This window comes from Hakea prostrata, chromosome 7 (genome assembly GCF_041222555.1).
Source record: "Hakea prostrata isolate BN-2017 chromosome 7, UWA_Hpros_2, whole genome shotgun sequence".
Taxonomy (NCBI): Eukaryota; Viridiplantae; Streptophyta; class Magnoliopsida; order Proteales; family Proteaceae; genus Hakea; species Hakea prostrata.
In genome coordinates, this window is record NC_142606.1 from 62605828 (window position 1) to 62626627 (window position 20800).

Here is a 20800-nt window from a genome sequence, read left to right on the forward strand (position 1 = left end):
CCTAATCTGGAGACCCAAGTTAAGAACCACCACATTCTGGGAATCTGTTTCAGTAGGGGTATATAGGGGCTTGTTCAACTGTTTACTGGTTATTTTTCCATTTGATATTTGTTCACTTATCTGTTAGTAGTTATACACTGGATTGGAGTTTGTTTCAAAGTTACCATAGTTTTAAGGTCCAATAAGCAGAATTATTTTCCCTGTTATATATGTAAACCAGGGCCAGGCCATCAATGTATGCAGTTTTGGGGTTGAGCAAAATGAAATTTGAGATCTCTGAACACTGCTAATCTGCTCTTGCATAACCTGTTAGTTGGTCAGCTCCTCTTCCTCTCTACAAAACAAGGCCTGATTTCAGCCTTGAGTTTCTGTTATTTTATAGAAGTCAAGGCATCACCTAGGCTCCTCCTAGGCAACCAGATGGCCTTTAGAGGCTTTAAGGTGGTTGCTGCCAAAGTAGAATAGAATGCATTGGCCATTATTCACGCCAAGTATCACTTAATTATTTGTTATTTTGTTTTCATAAATTATTATTCACTAATAATTATCTCATATTTAAATAAAATATATTAAAAAAATAAAATTCCAAAAGGATAAATGGCACTATTCAAAAGGGGGGAAAAGCAGAACATTTTCAGCATAAGTGAAATATAAACTTCCTAATGCAAGGGTGTTTTCTCAAAAAAAAAATATAAAATTCCATAAAATCCTAATATAATAATACATTGTTTTAAAAAAAAAATGTGCAGTAAAATATACTTTTGGATTGATCCCTAAAAAAGGTATCTTCGTTCAATATGACAGAACACTCATGCATCCCCCCCCCCCCCCCCCAAAATAAAATGAAAGAAAGAAAGAAATTGACATGAATATAATTCATTCAATATAGATCATCCATCCATAATATCATGAAAAATATATAAAAATTTGTGACTGCTACTTGGAATTGGCGATAGGTCTGAAAAAGCATGAAACAAAATTCGACCAAAATTAATGAAATTTCAGTCAAAATGCCTACATATTTTGAAATCGAAACGAAATACAAGGACAAGCATGAAAAGTGTCATGTCTCGTATCATATCGCCCGAATACCACACGATATTTCAGCCCGATACTGCATTGGGCCGAAACGATACCATCGCAGGTTATAAAGTGTCCATTTTCAACCCATTTATAAACCTATCGCTGTTTCGACTGATTTCGAGCCCTATCACCTCTGACATTTCGACCCTCATTTCAACTTTTTTTTATTTCTCTTGATTACATCCCTCTTTTCACCTAATTTCTATAACTCCATTTCATTCAAACACTAGATTTGCTCCTCCATTTGTACATCTTCTCAAATCTTGCAAGGTGAGTAACCAACTTCCTCATTTTTTTATTTTTGTTTTGTTTGTGCCTTAAATCTTCTTGAATTGCTTCCAAATCTAAATATGTTTACTTTAGAGTGTTGATTTATGAATTTGTAGTGCCAAAATTAATTTTTTGTTCTTCCTACTATTTTTTTATTTTTTTGTTATTAAAAGTTATTTAGTAAATTATGTATATTGCTAAAAATGTATATGTATAGTAGATGTATGAGCTTCAAATTAATGTATGTGAGAGTTGAGACACCATATTGTTGTGAGGGTGTTGAATCAATTTTTTTCTGTTAATTATGTAATTTTACTGTATTTAATATATTTAAATATTTAACAAATATTTAAATATATAAAAAAAAACTAATTATTTCTGTATTAATTTTAAAAATAGGAGAGCATTAATGGAAGCATGCATGCAATTTTTGGAGCATATTGTGGATCTTTTTAAGATAGTTAGTATGCATTTTATATATTTTAAATTATTTATATATTAAAAAAAAAAATATATATATATATATATATATATATATATATATATATATATATTATTTTTTTTTCTTCTTATATTTAAAAATAGGAGGTTATTATTAGAAACATGTCTCTAATTTTTTGAGCATATTGTGGAGCTTTTCAAGATACTTAGTTTGTATTTCTTGTATCAGACACTCTTTCAAAGATGTCAGACATAGCTTGGCAACATGGGAGACCACTGACAACTGATAGGAGGAAGAGCGAGTGTAATTACTACAAGAAACAAATAGGACGAGGTTGAAACACTAAACTAAAAGTGCATCTAGCCGGTGGAAACAGGAATGTAGTAGGGTGCCAAAAGGTGCCCGTAGAGGTCAAGAAGGCAATGGCCTCATATATTAGTGGGGGAAAGCAAAAGAGGAAAGAGAAGAGAACACAAAGGGAGGAGTTCGAGGATGCATGCTTAGATGACCTTCCAGATCTCGAGGATTATGGTCTAAATGAGCCAGGAAAGTATGGATGTGATCCTGAACCAGAGGCCGAACAGATCAAGAGGGCGATGACGATGAGTAAGGAGCAACAGAGGGTTGATGAAATGAGGAGACAACAGAGGTCTCTGGGTTGTGGGTCTTCTAAAGAGTTAGTAGGTATGGAAAGCACAGGCAGCTCCCAAGTCCCTATGAGGAGGAGTCAGAGTGTGAGGCATGAGGTTCCTATCCCACGAGCCCCTACAAGGAGTCAAGTTTCGTCAGCACATCCTACAGATTCGGATCTGGAGATTCTTCGCAAGGATTTGGCCCTATTTGCCAGGCCTGAGCATAAGCAGAGAAAGTTGAAGCACTTATGGGGGAGCATGAAGGAAAAAGTGGGGATGGCTTTCTCAAAATGGGCTTATTATTATAGTATTCCAGTACGTACAACCCAAGGGTCCTACTATAAGGATATGATTGAGGAGATGGGCAAGGCTGGGGGTGGTCTACAGGGACCCACTCCATATAAAATACATAATTTCTATTTGCCTAAGCATAAAGAGGACTTAAATGAGTATATTAAGAGATTAAAGTCCATGTGGGCTCATTATGGAGTGACTGTGATGAATGATGGTTGGACTGGTCCCTAGACAGTCCATCATCAATTTCATTTTGAATTGTGATCGGAGGACAGTGTTCCTCAAGTCAGTAGATGCATCCGGTGATAAGAAGGATGCAAAATATATTTATAAATTATTAAAGCAAGTGGTGAAAGAAGTTGGAATGGAAAATGTGATACAAATTATGACTGATAATGGCTTCAACTACAAGAAAGCATGGTTGAAGATGCAGGAGAATTGCAGGTATCAAAATATTCAAAACATACAGTATTAATTTTCATTTTTAAATACATATATTTACATTACATGTACACTTTATGACTGTATTGATGCCTTGATGGATGGACAGATATAAGCTCTTTTGGTCTCCATGTACCGCTCACTGCATTGACTTAATGCTAAAGGACATCGGAAAGGTCAAGCTTGTGAAGAAGACCATGGAGCAAGCCCGACAAGTTAGCACCTTCATCTATAACCACACATATGCATTAAAGATGATAAGGGACAAGTGTCAGGGTGACTTAGTGAGGCCAGGCATAACCAGATTTGCTATTAATTGGATAGCATTGCAGAACTTTAAGAGTAGGAAGACTGGCATTAGGAGCATGTTTGCATCAGACCAGTGGTTTAGCTGGGAGGGTTCTTCATCCGTGGGAGGAAGGAGAGCATAGTTGACGATACTCGATGAGACTTTCTGGCATAATGTGAGGATAGTGGTCAAGATGCTTGAGCGTATGGTGCATGTGTTGAGGATGGTAGATCAGCAGAGAAAACCTACTCTACCACACATATTTGTTGCAGTAGAGATGATGAAGCAGCAAGTTGCTCAGGTCCACCCATACGGAAACAAGAAAGTCTCGAAATCATCCAATTTAGATGGCAGTCTATGTTGCAACATCCACTGCATAAGTCTGGTGAGTTGTTAAGTCTAGTATTCAATTTAATTTTCATTATGTTATCACACTATTAAGCATTAACTATTCCCTTTTATGACATAACTTTTTCTTACACAACATACTATTTAAATCCCAAGTACCATTACAAGGACAATCTTGGGATGATGCAAGATTTGATGGATGTCATCCAAACTGTAGTGGAGAAGTTGGAACCGGATCCATCTAAACAAGCAATCATCCTTATGGAGGTGAGATAGTGATTTGAATCATTCGATATTCACACTTCATAGTTTTATACTTGTATACTTGGTCATTAACCTAGTAACTAGTTATTGTTTTTTCTCTATATATTAAATAAAGGCATTTAGGAATACCACTGGGAGCTTCGGTCGTTCCGTGGCCGTATCGGGACGAAAATCCGCCCCTGGGGGGTAAGTTCATTCATTTATTTCATTATATATTTAATTATTATATTCTATCTTTAATTTAGTTATTTAAGTATTAAAATGACTTCGAGTTTATGTTTGTCGAGTTTATGTTTGTTGCAGCTGAGTGGTGATTGCAATTTTGACGTGACTCACCCCACTTGAGTGTGATTGCAAGCAAAGTGCTCTCCCAGACATCTTCTGCCACTAGTTAGTGAGCGAAACTGGAGCACCTTCAGCCTCATTCACTCGTAGAAGCGCAACCGATTGGGTGTGAAGAGTCTAGAGGACCTTGTCTACATACACTATAATATGAGACTGAGGGAGGATCATATTAGACAGGGGATGGACAGAGAGAGTAACAATATCGGGTTGGCCAACATATTTGAGATGGATGATGATGATAACCCAATAGTTGATTGGATCAAGGACAGTGGAGAGCCATTGCTGGATGAGGAGGGAGGTCGTCCCAGTAGACAAATCGCAGCGGAGATGGGGGCTAATGTGGAGGACTTCATGGCCCACTAGGGGAGTGCACATGCAGTGCCCGCCTATCCCTTCGTGCCACAACTTAGTGCATCCACCCATAGTGAGGATTTGATTCTCTAGTCCGACATTGAGGATGATGTGACCCAGGCCTCCGGCGATGACGACGATGGTGATGATGATGACGATGACGATGATGATGATGGAGGGGATGAGGAGGCTATTGGACCTCGTGATCAGGATTTAGCTGATCCTAGGGACAGACCACCACCACCATCACCAACACCAGCAGTATGTGAGAGTCATGGGGGGAAGGCGACCAAAAGAGATTCATAGGCGAGAGTTAGTTCACCCACGCGACACAGGATTCAGACCATACTGGAGCTGCATCTCGAGGCCAAAATGTTTCCTCTACATGTTCGAGGAAGGGGAAGGGGAGACAACACGGCTATAGCACAGAGGACACGCCATCATATGGGTCCTACCGTCCGGCTGATGCCGAGAGCTTGGGGGGATCTATGAGATCGATGAGCATTGATGATTCTAGAGACTCCACCTCCAGAGGATCCGGATGGCATAGGCCTGCAGAGTCCTCATATGATACTGCTATGGAGAGTATTGGTTCTACTGGGTCGACTGATGGAGCTTATGGTTATGGACCATATGGTGTCCCTCCTGGCTATCAGATTCAGGGTCAGCCACTAGTGGATCCTTATGGTTATGGAGCAGCCTATGGAGCTTATGGTGTCCCTCCCACTATCACCTATCGGAGTCAACCACTGGAACCTTATTGTTAGGACGGACCTTATCCTTATGCTGACAGCCAGGGTGCTCCTTCATTTGTTGAGCAGATCTACCACTCTATTCCACAGCCACTAGGCCCACCACCAACCTTTCCATATGCACTATGCAGTTGAGCTAGTTCCTTATTTGTAGATTCAAAACTTCCCACTGTCAGGAAATCTTAGGCATGTGGATAAGGCCATGTACAAAGCTGCAGTTGCTGACTACGTCGACAACCATATTGGGCAAACATCATGGGACTTGTATTGTCATTTGTATGGGGTGCAAACGGAAGAGGGAGACATTGAATAGAGTAGACTTGTAATTAGTAACATTCAACAACAACAATAAGCCTTGTCCCAACTAAATGGGGTCGGCTACATGGATTCTTGCCCTCCAATCAGTTCTGTTCGAGGCCATGCTAGATACAAGGCCTAAGCTATTGTAATTAGTAACATTCTCGCTGCTTATATGTAGTACATACTTCAAAAGTTGGATGTTACATTTTCAATGGATTTTTGGTAAACTAGTTTTATAGTGTTTATTATGCTTAAAATAGGACGTATGCAAGAATCTAAATCATTTTGAGTCCATATGAGGCCCGAAATTGAACTTGCAATTGTATGGAAAAAAGTGTCCATTTTCGGTCGAAATTTTGACCGAAACATAGGAATTACGGCCTTTTGCAAGGTCGAAATTCCCATATCGACCGAAACTTGTTCCTTGTGAAAAAGTACCTAAAATGGTGCAATTTAAATATTTGCACCCTGTCAAAGTATGGAACCATGGCATATATGTTCGGAACAAATTCCACTTGGAGAGATTTGAAAAAGCACTATCTTGCGATAGGCAATCTTAGACTTGATGGATAGTTGGTTTTGTGCTTTGTATAATACAAAAAGTCTAACGTAAAAATGAAATTATTTGACTAATGATGTAAGCAAGGAGGACCCAGCCTTTCTTCCTTGCAACCCTATAGGAAAGCTGAACTTCACTAGGGGCAAATTGGTCATTCTGCCCTCTCTTTTGGGTCCTAGTGGGTCTTATTGGATGCAAAGTACTGTTAGAAGCCCATATCTACTTCTATTTTTGAATTTGAGTTAGTCTTTGATTAGTTACGAAAGAGTCCTAGTCAAGTTAGGAGTCCCAATTAGAGACAGATCTCCTTAGTTGCACTCCACTTCCTACAAGGAGTCTAGATCTACTATTGTTTTGTAATTTGAATCATCCTAGGATGAGTTATATGAGAGTCCTTGGTAGAGTAGGAGTCCGAAGTCAAGAAGAAGTCCCGCTCATTGGAATCCTCTTTTCAAATTGGAATCCTTCTTGAAGTAGGTGGTTTTAATTTTACAGCTTTTATGTGTTTAGGAGTTATTAAACAGAATTCCTTTTCTAGTTGTCTTATGAGTTGAGTCCTAGTCCACATAGACTTCTTTATTGTGTTGAGTTCTAGTACGATTTCCGTCAATATAAAAGGCTATAGATGTAGCCCTTCACATATGTAAAAGGCAGTTGATGATTACTGAATAAAGAACTGATTAAAGGAATTGGTCGGAGTCATGGGTTCCCAAGAAGGGAAGCCCACAGCTGCTAGAGTCTATAAATTTTCTGCAATTTCCAAGTTTTCTCCCTCTCTGTTGCTTGCAGCAGTCCTAGAATCCACAGAATTTTTACAAATGTTCAAGTGTTTCTTTTAAAACAATTACAATCCCAGTCATCCCCTACCCAAGCACTCACTCTCTCTTCTTTGCCTGCTCTTGCACAACCCTAGAGTCCCCTCCCCTCCCCTCCCCAAACCCTATTTTTGTTAAATCTCCTCAACCAACCACCCGAACTCAGAACCCCTAGGGGATCACCTACCCCTTCCTCCTCTCTACCGAAGAGAGAGAAAACAAAAAGAAAAAGAAAAGGAAAAGAAATCTAACCCTAACCATCCCCTAGGAATCCTGGAAAATTAGGAGACGTAAATTCAGCAACCCTAGCTTGGGAATTAAGTCTGAAATAACAAATCTATTAAAACAGATTTAATTCCTTCAATCCCCCCACCATATTCTGGCCTGGTTGAACTCTAACTCCATATCCTTTAACCCTAGACAACCCCCACTCATCTTCTCCTCCTCACCCAAACCTTAGGACAGAAACAGAAGTTAAAATAATCAAAACAGATTCTGTTTTCAGTCAAGAGCCAATACAAAACTCCCTGGCCAGAGCTGATTTCCCATTCCCTCAACTCTAAACACAACCCTAGCCCCCCTAAAAATTAGCTACAGGTCTAGCAGTTAAATACCCTAAGCTGTAGGGTATATTTAAGCATAATTAGCTGCTAGCCTCTGAAATTTAGCCTAGAACAGCAGGGTAAAAGCCCCAAATTTACTGCTGGTTCTTGGAATTTATCCTAAATACTAGCCCTCAATTTAGGGGTTACTTCAACCAGTCAAGCGTCTTAGAGAACAAAAAATTTCCCTAAATCGGGGATGGTTTGATTACATTGATATAAAGCAAATGTCAGACGAGGTATATCATGACACTGACCAATTCAATAAACAGCATAAACCATCTGTTTTAATTGTTTACACATCAAATGGCATCCTTTCCAGTACTGTTGTCACCTAATTCAATGTTGATTTTTTAAGATGACAAGGCTTATGACTTAATCTTGATTTTGATAATAAGAAGATGTGCAGAAAAAATGTTACTGCATACCTTAGGCACTTAGGCACCCCTCCACTGTCTTGTATTACCTTCACAAGTGTAGTTATATTGTTCTCTCTATATTTTCATAATTCCACTTTGATTATGTTCCATGTTCTTGTTTATTACCATACTTCCTTTTTCCATGGTGGTTATCCTAAGTTGGGGAAAACTCATTAGAACCCAGTAAAGTGATCAAATATAATGGCTGGGACTGGGGTTCGATTTATCCATCAAACGCGGCTCAAACCCTAGAGATTCTTCACCCAATCATCTCCTGCATTTATGAAATCAATAACAGCAACCAGGCAGGCTCCATTCCTACTATCAGATCCAGTTTCAAACATATAAAGAAAATAAATAAACTTCTGCTGGCTAGTTGAATGTTGGTAGGCTGGAATCAATAAGAGATTTCTCTCTTCAAAACAAATATGACTGCCGTTGGTTGTTTTTGTGATCCACATAGAAGCCCATTATATATTATGTTCAAATTGCTACAACGGTATCCAGAAATTCCAAGAACACCGTGATTTAAACCAGATTCATGGCCGGAATGGTGACTAGGCTGTTTCCACAAACCCTACAGCCCCTAGTATCAGTGTTATGTTTTGACCCGAATTCTTGTGCCCGATTTGGAAGATGGACCCGCACTGACATATTTTGGTGGGCAGACCCGAATGACTTGTTTACGGAGATTTGTGGTGGAAGCAGAGGGCTTGGGCCTATCCCACCACTGATCTCGGTCTGTGGAGGAGGTGCGGGGGTGAAGCCCTTGCGGTACGATACCACCCATTTACACCATTGGAGTCTATATATATATATATATATATGAATCGTACGTTCGCCTACCACATATTAATCGAGAAATTTGGGATTTTCGATTAGAATTTTGAATGAAAGTTCTTGTCATGCCATTCTTGGTGATTGGTTGTAAGCCTCCTTCTGTTCTTCTTCTACATAGTGGAAAAAAAAAAACTCTTCTTCACCCGTGGACGTAGCATACACCAATGCCACATCGGTGTGTAAACTACGTTAAATCTCTGTGTTTTCGCTTTTGTTTCTTTTTTTTTTTTATTCGCTATTTCGTGGTGTTTGGTTTCACAAACTAGTATCAAAGCTCTTGGTTGTTTTCAATATGTACATCCATGGCTTCTAAATCAATGAAATAAGATATTGAAAAATTCGACATGAGCATCAGTTTTAGTTTATGGCAAGTTCAGATGTTGGCGATTCTTAATTAGCAAGGAGTGAAGAAGGCAATACATGGGAAGATGAAGAAACTTGAGGCTATGTCTGAAAAAAATTGAAATGATATTGATGATCGAGCCCTCACCACAATTCAGTTAAGCCTATCGAACGAAGTTCTGCAAGTTCTTTTGGAAAAGACAGCGGCAGAATTGTGGTCGGCGTTGAAAAGTTTGTACGTCATGAAATCCCTCACAAAAGGTTGAGGTTAAAGCAGCAATTATATACTTTGCCTATGGGTGAACTTACTTCTCTCAAATTTCATATTGCAACTTTTAACTCTATCGTTACTGATTTACAAAAGATAGATGTCAAAATTGAGGATGAAGATTTACCCCTATTATTATTGTGTTAACTGCCTCCATTATACAAGCACACTTTAGGGACACCATGATCTATGGCAGAGAGACGATCTCAATTGCAGTAGTCAAAATGAATCTTCTAAGTAAATAGAAAATTGATGATGAATCGACATCAACCAAATCTGAGGGTGTTGATTTAACGGTTAGGGGTAGAACTACTGAGAGGAATTCAAACAGTGACAAGCAGAAGTCTAGGTCAAAATCAAAGAACAAAAACTTGACTTATAATTACTACAAGAAAAAGGGGCACATCAAATCTGAATGCTATAGGCTTCAAAACAAACAGAAAGCAAGTCGTGGTGCCAACCGACCAAAGAAAGAAACATCCGCACAGGCTAGTGCTGCTGAAGATGGAAGTGATTCTAAGATGTTATTGGTGTCTAATGACAAAGTTAAATCAAAAGAAGAATGGCTCCTTGATTATAGGAGTTCCCACCACATATGCCTTAACCATGAGTGGCTCTCTAATTACGAATCTTTTCAAAGTGGAGTTGTGTTGATGGAGAATAACTCTCCTTGTAATACAGTTGGGAAGGGAAATATCAGAATTAGGATACATGATAGTATTATCAGAACTCTAACCACTGTCTGGCATATTCCTAAGTTGAAGAAAAATCTCATCAGTTTAGGCACCTTCGATACAAAATGGTGCAAATACACAATTGAAGGTGGAGTCATAAAGGTCAATAAGGGTGCCCTCTTATTAATTAAAGGAAAGAATGTTGGAAATTGTATGTCATGCAGGGTACTACAATCACTGGATCCGTTGCAACAACTTCATCAGTTTCTAATTCAAATACTACAAAATTATGGCACATGAGACTAGGCTATATGAGTGAAAGAGAGATGGTTGCATTGAGCAAAAGGGGTCTATTGTGTGGTCAGAGTACAGGTTAGATGGAGTTCTGTGAGCATTATGTGTTCAGGAAGCAGAAGAGAGTTAGTTTCAGTACTGCATTCATAGGCCACAGGAACTTTGGTCTACATTCATTCAGATTTGTGGGGGTTGATTCCTTCAAAGGGAGTTGGTGTCAAGTATTTACTTAACCTTTATTGATGATTATTCTAGGAAGGCCTGGGTCTACTTACTGAACCACAAAAGTGATGTATTTGTTACTTTCAAGCAATGGAAGATTTTGATTGAGAAGCAGACTAGGAAGCAAATTAAAAGATTGAGAAAGACAATGGCCTAATATTCTGTGAAGGAGACTTCAATGAGTTTTGCAGGAATGAGGGAACTGCAAGACACCATACAGTTGTGAAGACACCTCAACAGAATGGAGTTGCAGAACATATGAAGAGAACCTTGTTAGAAAAGGCAAGTTGCATGTTGTCAAATGCAGAACTAGGCAACGAGTGTTGGGCGAAGCAAGACACACAAGCAACATGGTTGGTGAATAGGTCTCCTTGCACAACTATTGAGTGCAAAACTCCAAAGGAGCTATGGTCAGGTAAACCTACTTATTATAGTAATTTAAAAGTTTCTAGATCTCCTACTTATGCACATGTGAATAATGGGAAATTGGAACCCAGGGCTAAGAAGTGTATTTTCCTTGGATATGAATATGGAGTTACGGGATTCAAGTTATGGTGTCCTGATCCACATAATCCTAAATTTATTATTAGCAAAGATGTAACTCTTGATGAGTCTTCTATGTTGAATCCTATAAAAGAAACCCATATTCACAATGATGAAAGTCAGAAAAATTCTAGGGAGAAGGTGAAGTTTGAAGTGGATGATCCATCTTTAAAGAAAGTACAATCAACTTTAGTTCAATCCCGCACTCTTAATGAAGAAGGAGCTTCGGAGAATAAAAAAGAAGAGTACAACATTGCCAAAAACAAGCCAAAGACAAATATTATGCCACCACAAAAATATGGGCGTGTTAAAATTATTGCTTATGCATTGTCTATCGCAAATACAATTGATAACAGTGAACCTGCAACATATTCAGAAGCCATTTCTTCGTTGATAATTCAAAGTGGTTGTTGGCCATGAATGAGTAGGTTGAGTCTCTTCATAAAAATCAGACAAGGGAGCTTGTCAAGTCGCCTAGAGGTAAGAAGATTGTTGGTTACAAATGGGTCTACAAGAAGAAAAAATCCACCATAGGTGATGGAGATGCTAGATACAAGGCATGACTGGTTGCAAAAGGTTATATTCAGGTACAAGGTGTTGATTTTAATGATGTGTTTACACCTATTGTTAAGCATAATTCCATTTGTGTTTTACTTGTTTTTTTTGTTATGCATAATTTGGAGTTAGAGCAACTTGATGCGAAAACTGCATTCTTCCATGGAAAACTAGAAGAATAGATTTACATGCATCAACCAGAGGGTTTTATTGTAGAGGGAAAGGAGGACCAGGTTTGCTTGTTGAAAAAATCCCTATATGGTTTGAAACAATCTCCTAGACAGTAGTATAAGAGGTTTGATTTTGTCATGGCTACTTTGGGTTACATAGGTGTAAGTATGACTGTTGTGTATACTTTAAAAGAATTTTTTATAGTTCATTCATATATTTGCTCTTATATGTTGATGATATGTTGATTGTTGCTAACGATGTGAATGAGATCATCAGGTTGAAGCAACAGTTAAACACTGAATTTGAGATGAAAGACTTGGGGGCAACAAGGAAGATTCTTGGTATGGAAATCAAAAGGGATAGGAAGGCAGGGAAGTTATAGCTATTTCAACAAAAATACCTGGAGAAGGTGTTGAAGTGTTTTGGCATGAAAGATGCAAAATCTGTTAATACTCCAATTGCTTCTCACTTTAGACTTTCAACTGCTTTATCACCTCAGACAGATGAAGAAGTGAGTTATATGTCACGTGATCCATACTCTAGTGCAGTTGGTTCCATTACGTATGCTATAGTGTGCACTCGACTTGACATTTCACAAGCAATTAGTGTAGTCAGTAGATACTTATCATATCCAAGTAAAACTCATTGGGAAGCAGTGAAATGGATACTTAGGTACCAGAAGGGAACCTCTAGTGTCTGTGTTTGGAGTTTGGGAGGAATGGTGACAAGTTAATAGGTTAAGTTGACTCAGATTATGCAGGTGATCTTGACAAAAGAAGGTCACTCACAGGGTATGTGTTTACTTTGGGAGGTTGTGCAATCAGTTGGAAGGCTACTTTATAGGCTACAATTGCATTATTTACTACAGAAGTAGAGTCTATGGCAATGATTGAAGCTGTTAAAGAAGTTATTTGGCTTAGAGGCTTGATTAGAGAACTCAACATAGTTCAGGAGGTGACTCTTGTCCATTGTGATAGCCAGAGTGCTATTCACTTGACTAAAGATTAGATATATCATCAGAGGACAAAGCACATTGACGTTCGGTATCACTATGTTAGAGAGGTAGTTGTTGAAGGCAATATCCAGGTATTGAAGATTGGTACTGAAGACAATCCAACATGGTTATCAAAGCGTCCACCTAGGCGCGCCTAAGCGGCCGACTAGGCGGTAAAGCGGTTTTTGAACCGCTTAACTAACAAGCTGATTTCTTGCCAGTTTTTTGCTTAGGCACTATCGTTTTGCCGCCTTTTGCACCATATTGCCGCCTAAATGCTAAAGCAGCCACTTTTTTTACATTTTGTAATTTGTGCATATTATTTTTCTTTTTTTTTTAATCATAATTTATTCTACAATGCCGTACATAAATTTAAATATGTGAGCCATTTCGGCATCGAGGCCCAATTTGCAAATGAACTCCAAGGCCCAAAGTATATATCGGCAATCGAATGTGAAGCATAAGCCATATTCAATGATTACTGATATAGTACATACTACTTTTCTTTCAGTTTCATTTTTCACATTAATTACTGATATAGTACATACTACATAATTATTGTTATGAATCTTATGACGCTTGATGAGATGAAGTTACGATTTTATTCTTTTTTTGGATAATTTTTCATAATTGTGATTGTTGAATGTTTGTTTAGTACTTTAGTTTATTATAAAAAGTATTTGTATTAAAAAGTAGTTATATTAAAAATATTGACTAAACCGCTTTAGTCGCTTTATTGCTGCCTAAGCGCCGCTTAATCGCCTACATGCCAAGACGGAGCCCTAATTGCTTTTGTCGCTTTAATAACCATGCAATCCAGCTGATATGTTGACAAAGCCTTTATTGCTTGGACTTGATTGGATTTGGTTGCATTAATGCTTAGCCCATGAAGGGGCTTTTGGAGAAGATGAAGATTATTCAGCTTTGTGGGAGTATTCAGGTCAAGGTGGAGATTTGTTATGTTTTTTACCCGAATTCTTGTACTCCATTTGGAAGATGGACCACACTGACATATTTTGGAGGGCAACCCGAATGACCCGTTTGCGGAGATTTGTGGTGGAAGCAGAGGGGTTAGGTTTATCTGTGGAGGGGGTGCGAGGGCTCCAACTCAACTCGATGGGTCGACCTGTTTACCCAATTGGAGTCTATATATGTATATGTATCTTATGTTTGCCTACCACAAGTTGATTGAGAGATTTGGGATTTTTGATTGGGTTCTAGGTGAGAGTTCTTGTAACACCATTCTTGGCAATTGGTTGTGAGATCTCCTTCTGTTCTTCTTCTACATGGTGGAAAAAACTCTTCTTTTTCGCCCGTGGACGTAGCATACCACATCAATGTGTGAACCACGTTAAATCTTTGTGTATTTTCATTTTTATTTATTTTTTTATTCGCTATTTCGTGGTGTTTAGTTTAACAATCAAAAAGGGCATTTTGTTAATTTGCTAATTTTGCACTTTTTTAGTTGAGTCCAATTAGGATTTAGTTGTGTCCAATATGTTTTTGGGACCCCAAGTATACTTTTAGTTTCAAATTGGAGTTAATTGTTGTTAAGTTATTAAAGAATCCTTGTTAGGGTAGGATTCCTAAGTTGTGAAGAAGTCTCCTAAGTTTATCCTACTACTTGCAAGGATTCCATATCTACACTTAGAATTCAATTTAAATTCTTCTGGAGTGAGAGATGAAGGTTCCTCGTGTGAGTAAAAGTCTATAGTCTTTGTTTGAGTGGTCTTGCAAGTTAGAGTCCTAGTGTGAGTTCCTTCAAAAGGCTATAAATAAGCCACCTAATATTATAATCAGCAGTTAGAAGTTGAAGGCAACCAATGGATCGTGGGTTCCCTAGAGGGGGCCTGCAGCAGCTTTTAGAAGAGAAGTTTTTGTAGAACTTTCAGAACTTTCAGAAATTCCAGATTCCCATTTCACCTCCAAGTACCAAGCCCCTACCCCAACCCCAGCCCCATTCCTCCTCCTCTCCCATCCGCAACCCTTCCCTACCCCTCCCAACCCCAATTCTGTATTCCAATCCTACCTCTCCCCCATCGTAGGTCATTCCCCCATCCCCAACACAGCAGCAGCAACCCTAGGACTCCCTTATCCTAATTCACTAACCCTCCCTTCCCCAACCCTAGAACAACCCTCCAGCCCTATCTTCTTACCTCCTTTTCTTCTTCAACCTTCTTACCTGTGGCAGCATAGAAACCTAGAAAACATAAATCCAGAATTATCCCAAACCCCTTAAAAGTTAAAACCCTCGATCGCCTATATCTTCTAAGCCCCATCTTTAATTCCCTCCCTCTCTTAGGTTTACCTTCCCCATCCCCTTCCTTACACTCGATCCCAATTCCCATCCCTTTCCTACATCTAAACCGTAGAATTCTGCAACTTGTCTTGGTACTAGGAAACCCCCAGAATTTTCAAAACCATAGGTCTCCCTAATCCTTCATCTAAACCTTGAACCCTCCAGCGTTTAACATCCCAATCACCCAATTAGTGCACGACCTTAACCGTAGCCTAATCCAAACCCTAGAAACCCTAATTCTAATCAAAACCCTAAATTCTAAAACCTAAGCTCAAATATTCAGTTCTGAAATTAATAGGACAGCAAGGTTTTCAGATTTAATTATTCAAATTCTAGACTCCAATGCCTGGCTAAACCTAACCCTTGTCCAACCCCAGCACCCATAGACCTTCAACCATAGGGTACTACAGACCTTAGAAGACTGCTGATTCTCAAGAAGACGATCCTGTGGGTGGACCAAGATCTAGGGCTTTACTTCAATCAATCAAACCCTAGATCCTGGTTCACATCACACCATCACTTCAACTTTCTATTTCCCTTTTAGTCCTGAATTCTTCTGCATATTTACAATTGTCACCATGGCTTATTTGTATTTTAATCAGTTTTATGATTTTGGGTTCCATAATGCAGTGTTGTCATAGTGAACCTTCACAGATGCAACTGTAAGGAATCAACTACTCAAGGGGAGAGAAGCCAATGGATCAGGTCTTACTGGATTTAGTTTCTGACTACTTTTAACCCCAAAAACTATTGCATTCACTCTTTTTATACAATGAACGGCTAGCACAAGCTCCAATGTTGGTGTATATACACAAGTTCTAAAAAATATCTCTAACTAAACCCATTTTTCACCTTGCTGAAATATCAAGAGAGACCCATCAAAAAAGTGAAAAACACCCATTAGCTTAACAGGCCCTTAGACCACATGATGTCAATAGTGTCAAATGTAGCAAGAAGGACCAAAAATTCATTCCATGAGAAATTCAAATTGATGCAAGAAATATGACTATCATAAATGTGGCAATAGGCCACTAATAAGTGACGATAAAGCTGTCATGCAAACAGAAACAATGAAATTATTGAACCTTCTCATGATCCCAAATGTTTAAGAAACCATCCTCCGCAGAGCTGCCAAAAACAGATGACTTGTCCGGCGACCACTGGAAAAAGAGTAAACTGCATATTAAATAAAAGACAAATACCCAAGCGCAAAACCTATGTACACTAACATTTTTAATTAGAAGTAAACTTACTTGAGTATCCTCTGACTTGTCTGACTATCTTGTAAACATACACTATGTTTCTAACAATTACTTGTACCCCCCTACTTTACAACCAGCATTGCACTTGAACCAATCCTTTCATATTTCATGGTTAGTATCAAAGTTCAAAGTTTCATCTCATCTCGATGTGGTCGAGACAGCCACGATACCGAGATCTCACCAAAATTTTGGCAAGATAGGCAAGTGATGTACCATGTTTTGACAGGCTGTTTTGGTGGTTTTAGATCTGATTTTGGTGTACAGCCCAGTTTGAGGCCAATAAACACAATGGAAATGGATTTGCACGTCTACTGTATGTAAAACTAGAAGTCTATAACATGCATTTTCACAAACGTAAACATGGATATTATACAAGAGAATATTAAAACTTCCATTAAATTGTAAGAACAAATACAAGAACAAGTAGAACTTAATAAGACATAATAAGCTAGACTCAGCACTCAATTACAAATTACAATAAAGTAGCTACAACTCTACTCGACACTATCAAACATAATTCATGATTCATAACACAAGTTACATAAGTTACACGAATTAGTGAGACCCAGTCTAGCACAAGCTACGGCATTGGCCTGGCTCGATCCCATTGTATGTCTATAGGATCCGACGCTCACTCAATGCCACATATACATCTCATGATGTAGAAATTGAGAAGCATCAAACATAATCGATCACCACCCCCATGGATGCGACATCATTAGCATACTGAAGGTAACCGATCCTAGGATATCACCATACACTGAAGTCTGCAATGTACTACCAACTGATCCACCACCATACCTACAATAAGGATCATAAGGTGCCGCAAACACCGGTAAGGGTATGTTGGCTGGTGTAGGGACGAGGACAAGATTGGAGAACAACTCATCAGTAAAAGAAGACCATGTGCCACCAAATTGACTTAGAAAGTGACTATCCAATAGGAGTCATAGTCAATACTAGGAAAAGATGGAGCAGGCATTGCCATCCCAACCATCTCACAATATGTGCTAAAATATGACCCACTTTGCTCTAAACCCCTTCAAGATGAACTCTTGCCAATAGTCCCAATACTACAAAGCCCGTAAGCTCTCAACGCCTGCATATGTCCGTCCCAATGGGTGGAATTGGCCATTGGGCCCTCTTGAGTAACCCTTAGTCCCAATGAACGATGAGGGCTTGCTCCTTTGACAAAGTATGCCACCATGGTCTGTGTCCGAGGTGGAATGTGCAAATTGTCTCCCTAGTGAACCTGATGGGACTCCATGACACTAGCACTAGTATCACATAATGCTCTCGAAGTCCATTACCATCAATGCCTGTAGTACTGCTAGTCTCAACTCTAGTAGCAGAGTCTCCACCATAATCCCCAACACCAGTCCCAACTTGACTAGAAGGTTGGAACACGTCTAGATCATGTCTAGGAATAAAAGGCTGAGCCACATCACCCCAAGGGCCCATGGACCGATCCTCACCATCTAGACTAGTTCCACCACCTGATGCCCCAAAAGGGAACAGTCGTTGTCTCCTGAGCATGTGCCCAACACTCATTAACAATGAACTCATCCACGTTAGCGTCCTCCTACTATATAACTAGGTCAACCCTCCCTCCAGGCTGATCCAATAGTGGCTCACCTGTGTTCTTCACCAAATCCACAATAGGGTCTTCATCATCAAAGTCCACTTGAAAGACACTGACAAGATCGATGATATCCCCTCGCCCACTACGCTCTAAACATGTGCGCATGTGATGGAGCCTCAACTTCATAGTGTAGTGCACAAAAACCAAATCACCCAGGTGTTGGGAACCTAATTTTTTACACCTCTTCGAGTGGATTAAGAAAAAGGTGCTCCAATTCCTTTCACATCCAGATGTGGGGCAAGTCAATGAGAGGACTTTGATTACAACCCACCTCAGGTTCTTAGCACCCACCTCTCAGTTGCATTATAACAAAAGAGTTAAATTTAGTACTCACTGGATAATATAATAATTTGTAACAAGCAATAATGGTCATGGGTGATGGATCTAACTAGTATATACAATTTTTTGGCGTCAACTGGGTGGCCCATCTCTGTGGGTTTGAACTTGGTATTTAGTCTATTTAAGACCTTTTGAACACATTGGCGGTCTTGGATTTGTCTAGAAAACAACCCTATGTATGATTTCTAAGTCTACCCATAGTGTGAAACCGAAATGTTGTAGGATTAGGGAATGCAATGTTATACAACATGTAATATAGAACCTTTAACGCATATAAATGAAAAGCAAGGGTATCAAATGCATCAAGCAACCTAAATGTCATCAAAATTCCATCTATATGAGTATCACAATCTCAATTTTTAAGAATAGAATAATAAAATTATACAACCATTAGAAGTTCTATATAAGTCATTAAATCATAAGTTCATAAGACAAGTGGAGAATGATTGATCTTCCTTCAATGTTGTAGATGTGCTAAGAGTAGTTGCAAGTGAAAATCTAGCCGAAATCCACATAAAAAAGGCAAAAATTGAAAGTTCCGGCGAGATCCAGGGCGAGATATGGCAATATCTCGAGCTAGATATCCCAACTCTCTGCTCTCAACCTCCATCTAGTCTTGCCTATGCGAAAAAACGAGATATCTCGCGAGATCTCGGCGCAAGATCTCCCACCATGATGCATAAGATATGCAGTCCATCACTTATCGATAATACCCCTATTGCCCAGTGGATTTATGGTATAAACAACCCCCCATCACTTCAATAGCAACTAGAAGGGGCATGCGGGCCCCTTCATAAAAGAGTTAACCATATGCAGGACCTTTATAATTGAGTCCATCAGCTTCAGTACATGCCCCAAGTATCTCCAGAAGTCATTCGATGAAATGGAAAGCTTGTGCTTGTAGACCACCTTGAGTATTAGACTCTCACCACTAAAACCAACATTCAAATGCAAACGTCAATCTCAATCTAGATTTCTTGCTCTTAATACTCAAAGCAATATAGTTCATGACACCGAGTCACCCGGGTCACACTAGGTCTCTGCCGCATTTCTCCCTCAACGCATTCAGGGTGTCGAGAGTTTATAGGCAAAGTTCATGACCTACTTTACCTTCTTAACTACACCCTACACAATCTATATCCTCCCAATTTCTTCAACAAAGATTAATGCAGTGAGCAACACATCTAGTGTTATTATCAACTCATCAACCCTCTTGAAATAGCTACCATTATCAGTGACAATCTATACAACATAATTCACCCCCACCTCTCCACCACATCCTTCAGAAACCTAGATCATGATACTTGACTTCTTTAGATGCATCCACTAATCTTAAGAAGATTGTCCTCCCATCATAGTATACAATAAAGTTGATGATGGACTTTCTTGTTGGACCAGCCCATCCATCATAATTATGGTCACTCCATAACTCTCCTAGAAGGGGCCCCATCCTTGCAATGTCCTCATCAAGCTCTACCTTCTGTTGTGGTAAATACGCATTCACTATTTTATAAGACGATGGGGCCATGGTAACCCAGACCAACCTCTGTGATTGTGTCAATAATCTTCAGGTAATAGGGGCCCCGTGTGGTGTCAGGTGGGATTGTATTGAAGAGCATCCAATTTGCAACTGCTTATTCAACAGGCCCCCTCCATGTTCCTCTAGTCACCTCTGATCTTGGGCTGTTTTGTCCCCTTCTTTCAAAACACCTTTAGATCCTACTCTAAAACAGCATTTTCCCATGTAGAAAATGGTGATGGTAGAACTCTTTGATAGTGACCTCCTAAATAGACCACCAAAAACACCACCTGAAGCAAATGGTTCAGCTATTGCACCGTAGAGGTACCAGCTCCTACGCTAGACAGGTTTTAGGAAAGCTTGTTTACCCACTCTTCTACCCCATTAAACCAAACAAAAGCTTCTTTCCTTCAAGCACATTGCAACAAAATCTTCATTTTTTAAGTCATATTCATTTAGGATTAATTTAAAACCGCAGCGACAGTTTTAGAAAAATCCGACAGCTCTCGCCTTGGCCTTTGTCCAAAGTGCGACATTTCAGAGAAGTTCGACAGTTTGTCTCTTGACAGAGAAAGCCAGAGAGGTTTAGCTGTTTAGGTCGCTGCAACCCTAACTAGGCTTTTCGGGAAT

The 20800-nt window shown here is 39.3% G+C and overlaps 1 protein-coding gene across 1 annotated transcript in view; it reads right to left on the bottom strand.

Annotated features, from left to right (window-relative positions):
• Positions 1 to 20800, bottom strand: part of LOC149011627 (WD-40 repeat-containing protein MSI4-like) — a 113765-nt gene that overhangs the window by 18863 nt on the left and 74102 nt on the right. The window contains exon 12 of the mRNA XM_089160466.1: positions 16494 to 16568. Within this exon, the coding sequence (XP_089016592.1) occupies positions 16494 to 16568 (75 nt within the window). The remainder of the gene's footprint in view (positions 1 to 16493; positions 16569 to 20800) is intronic.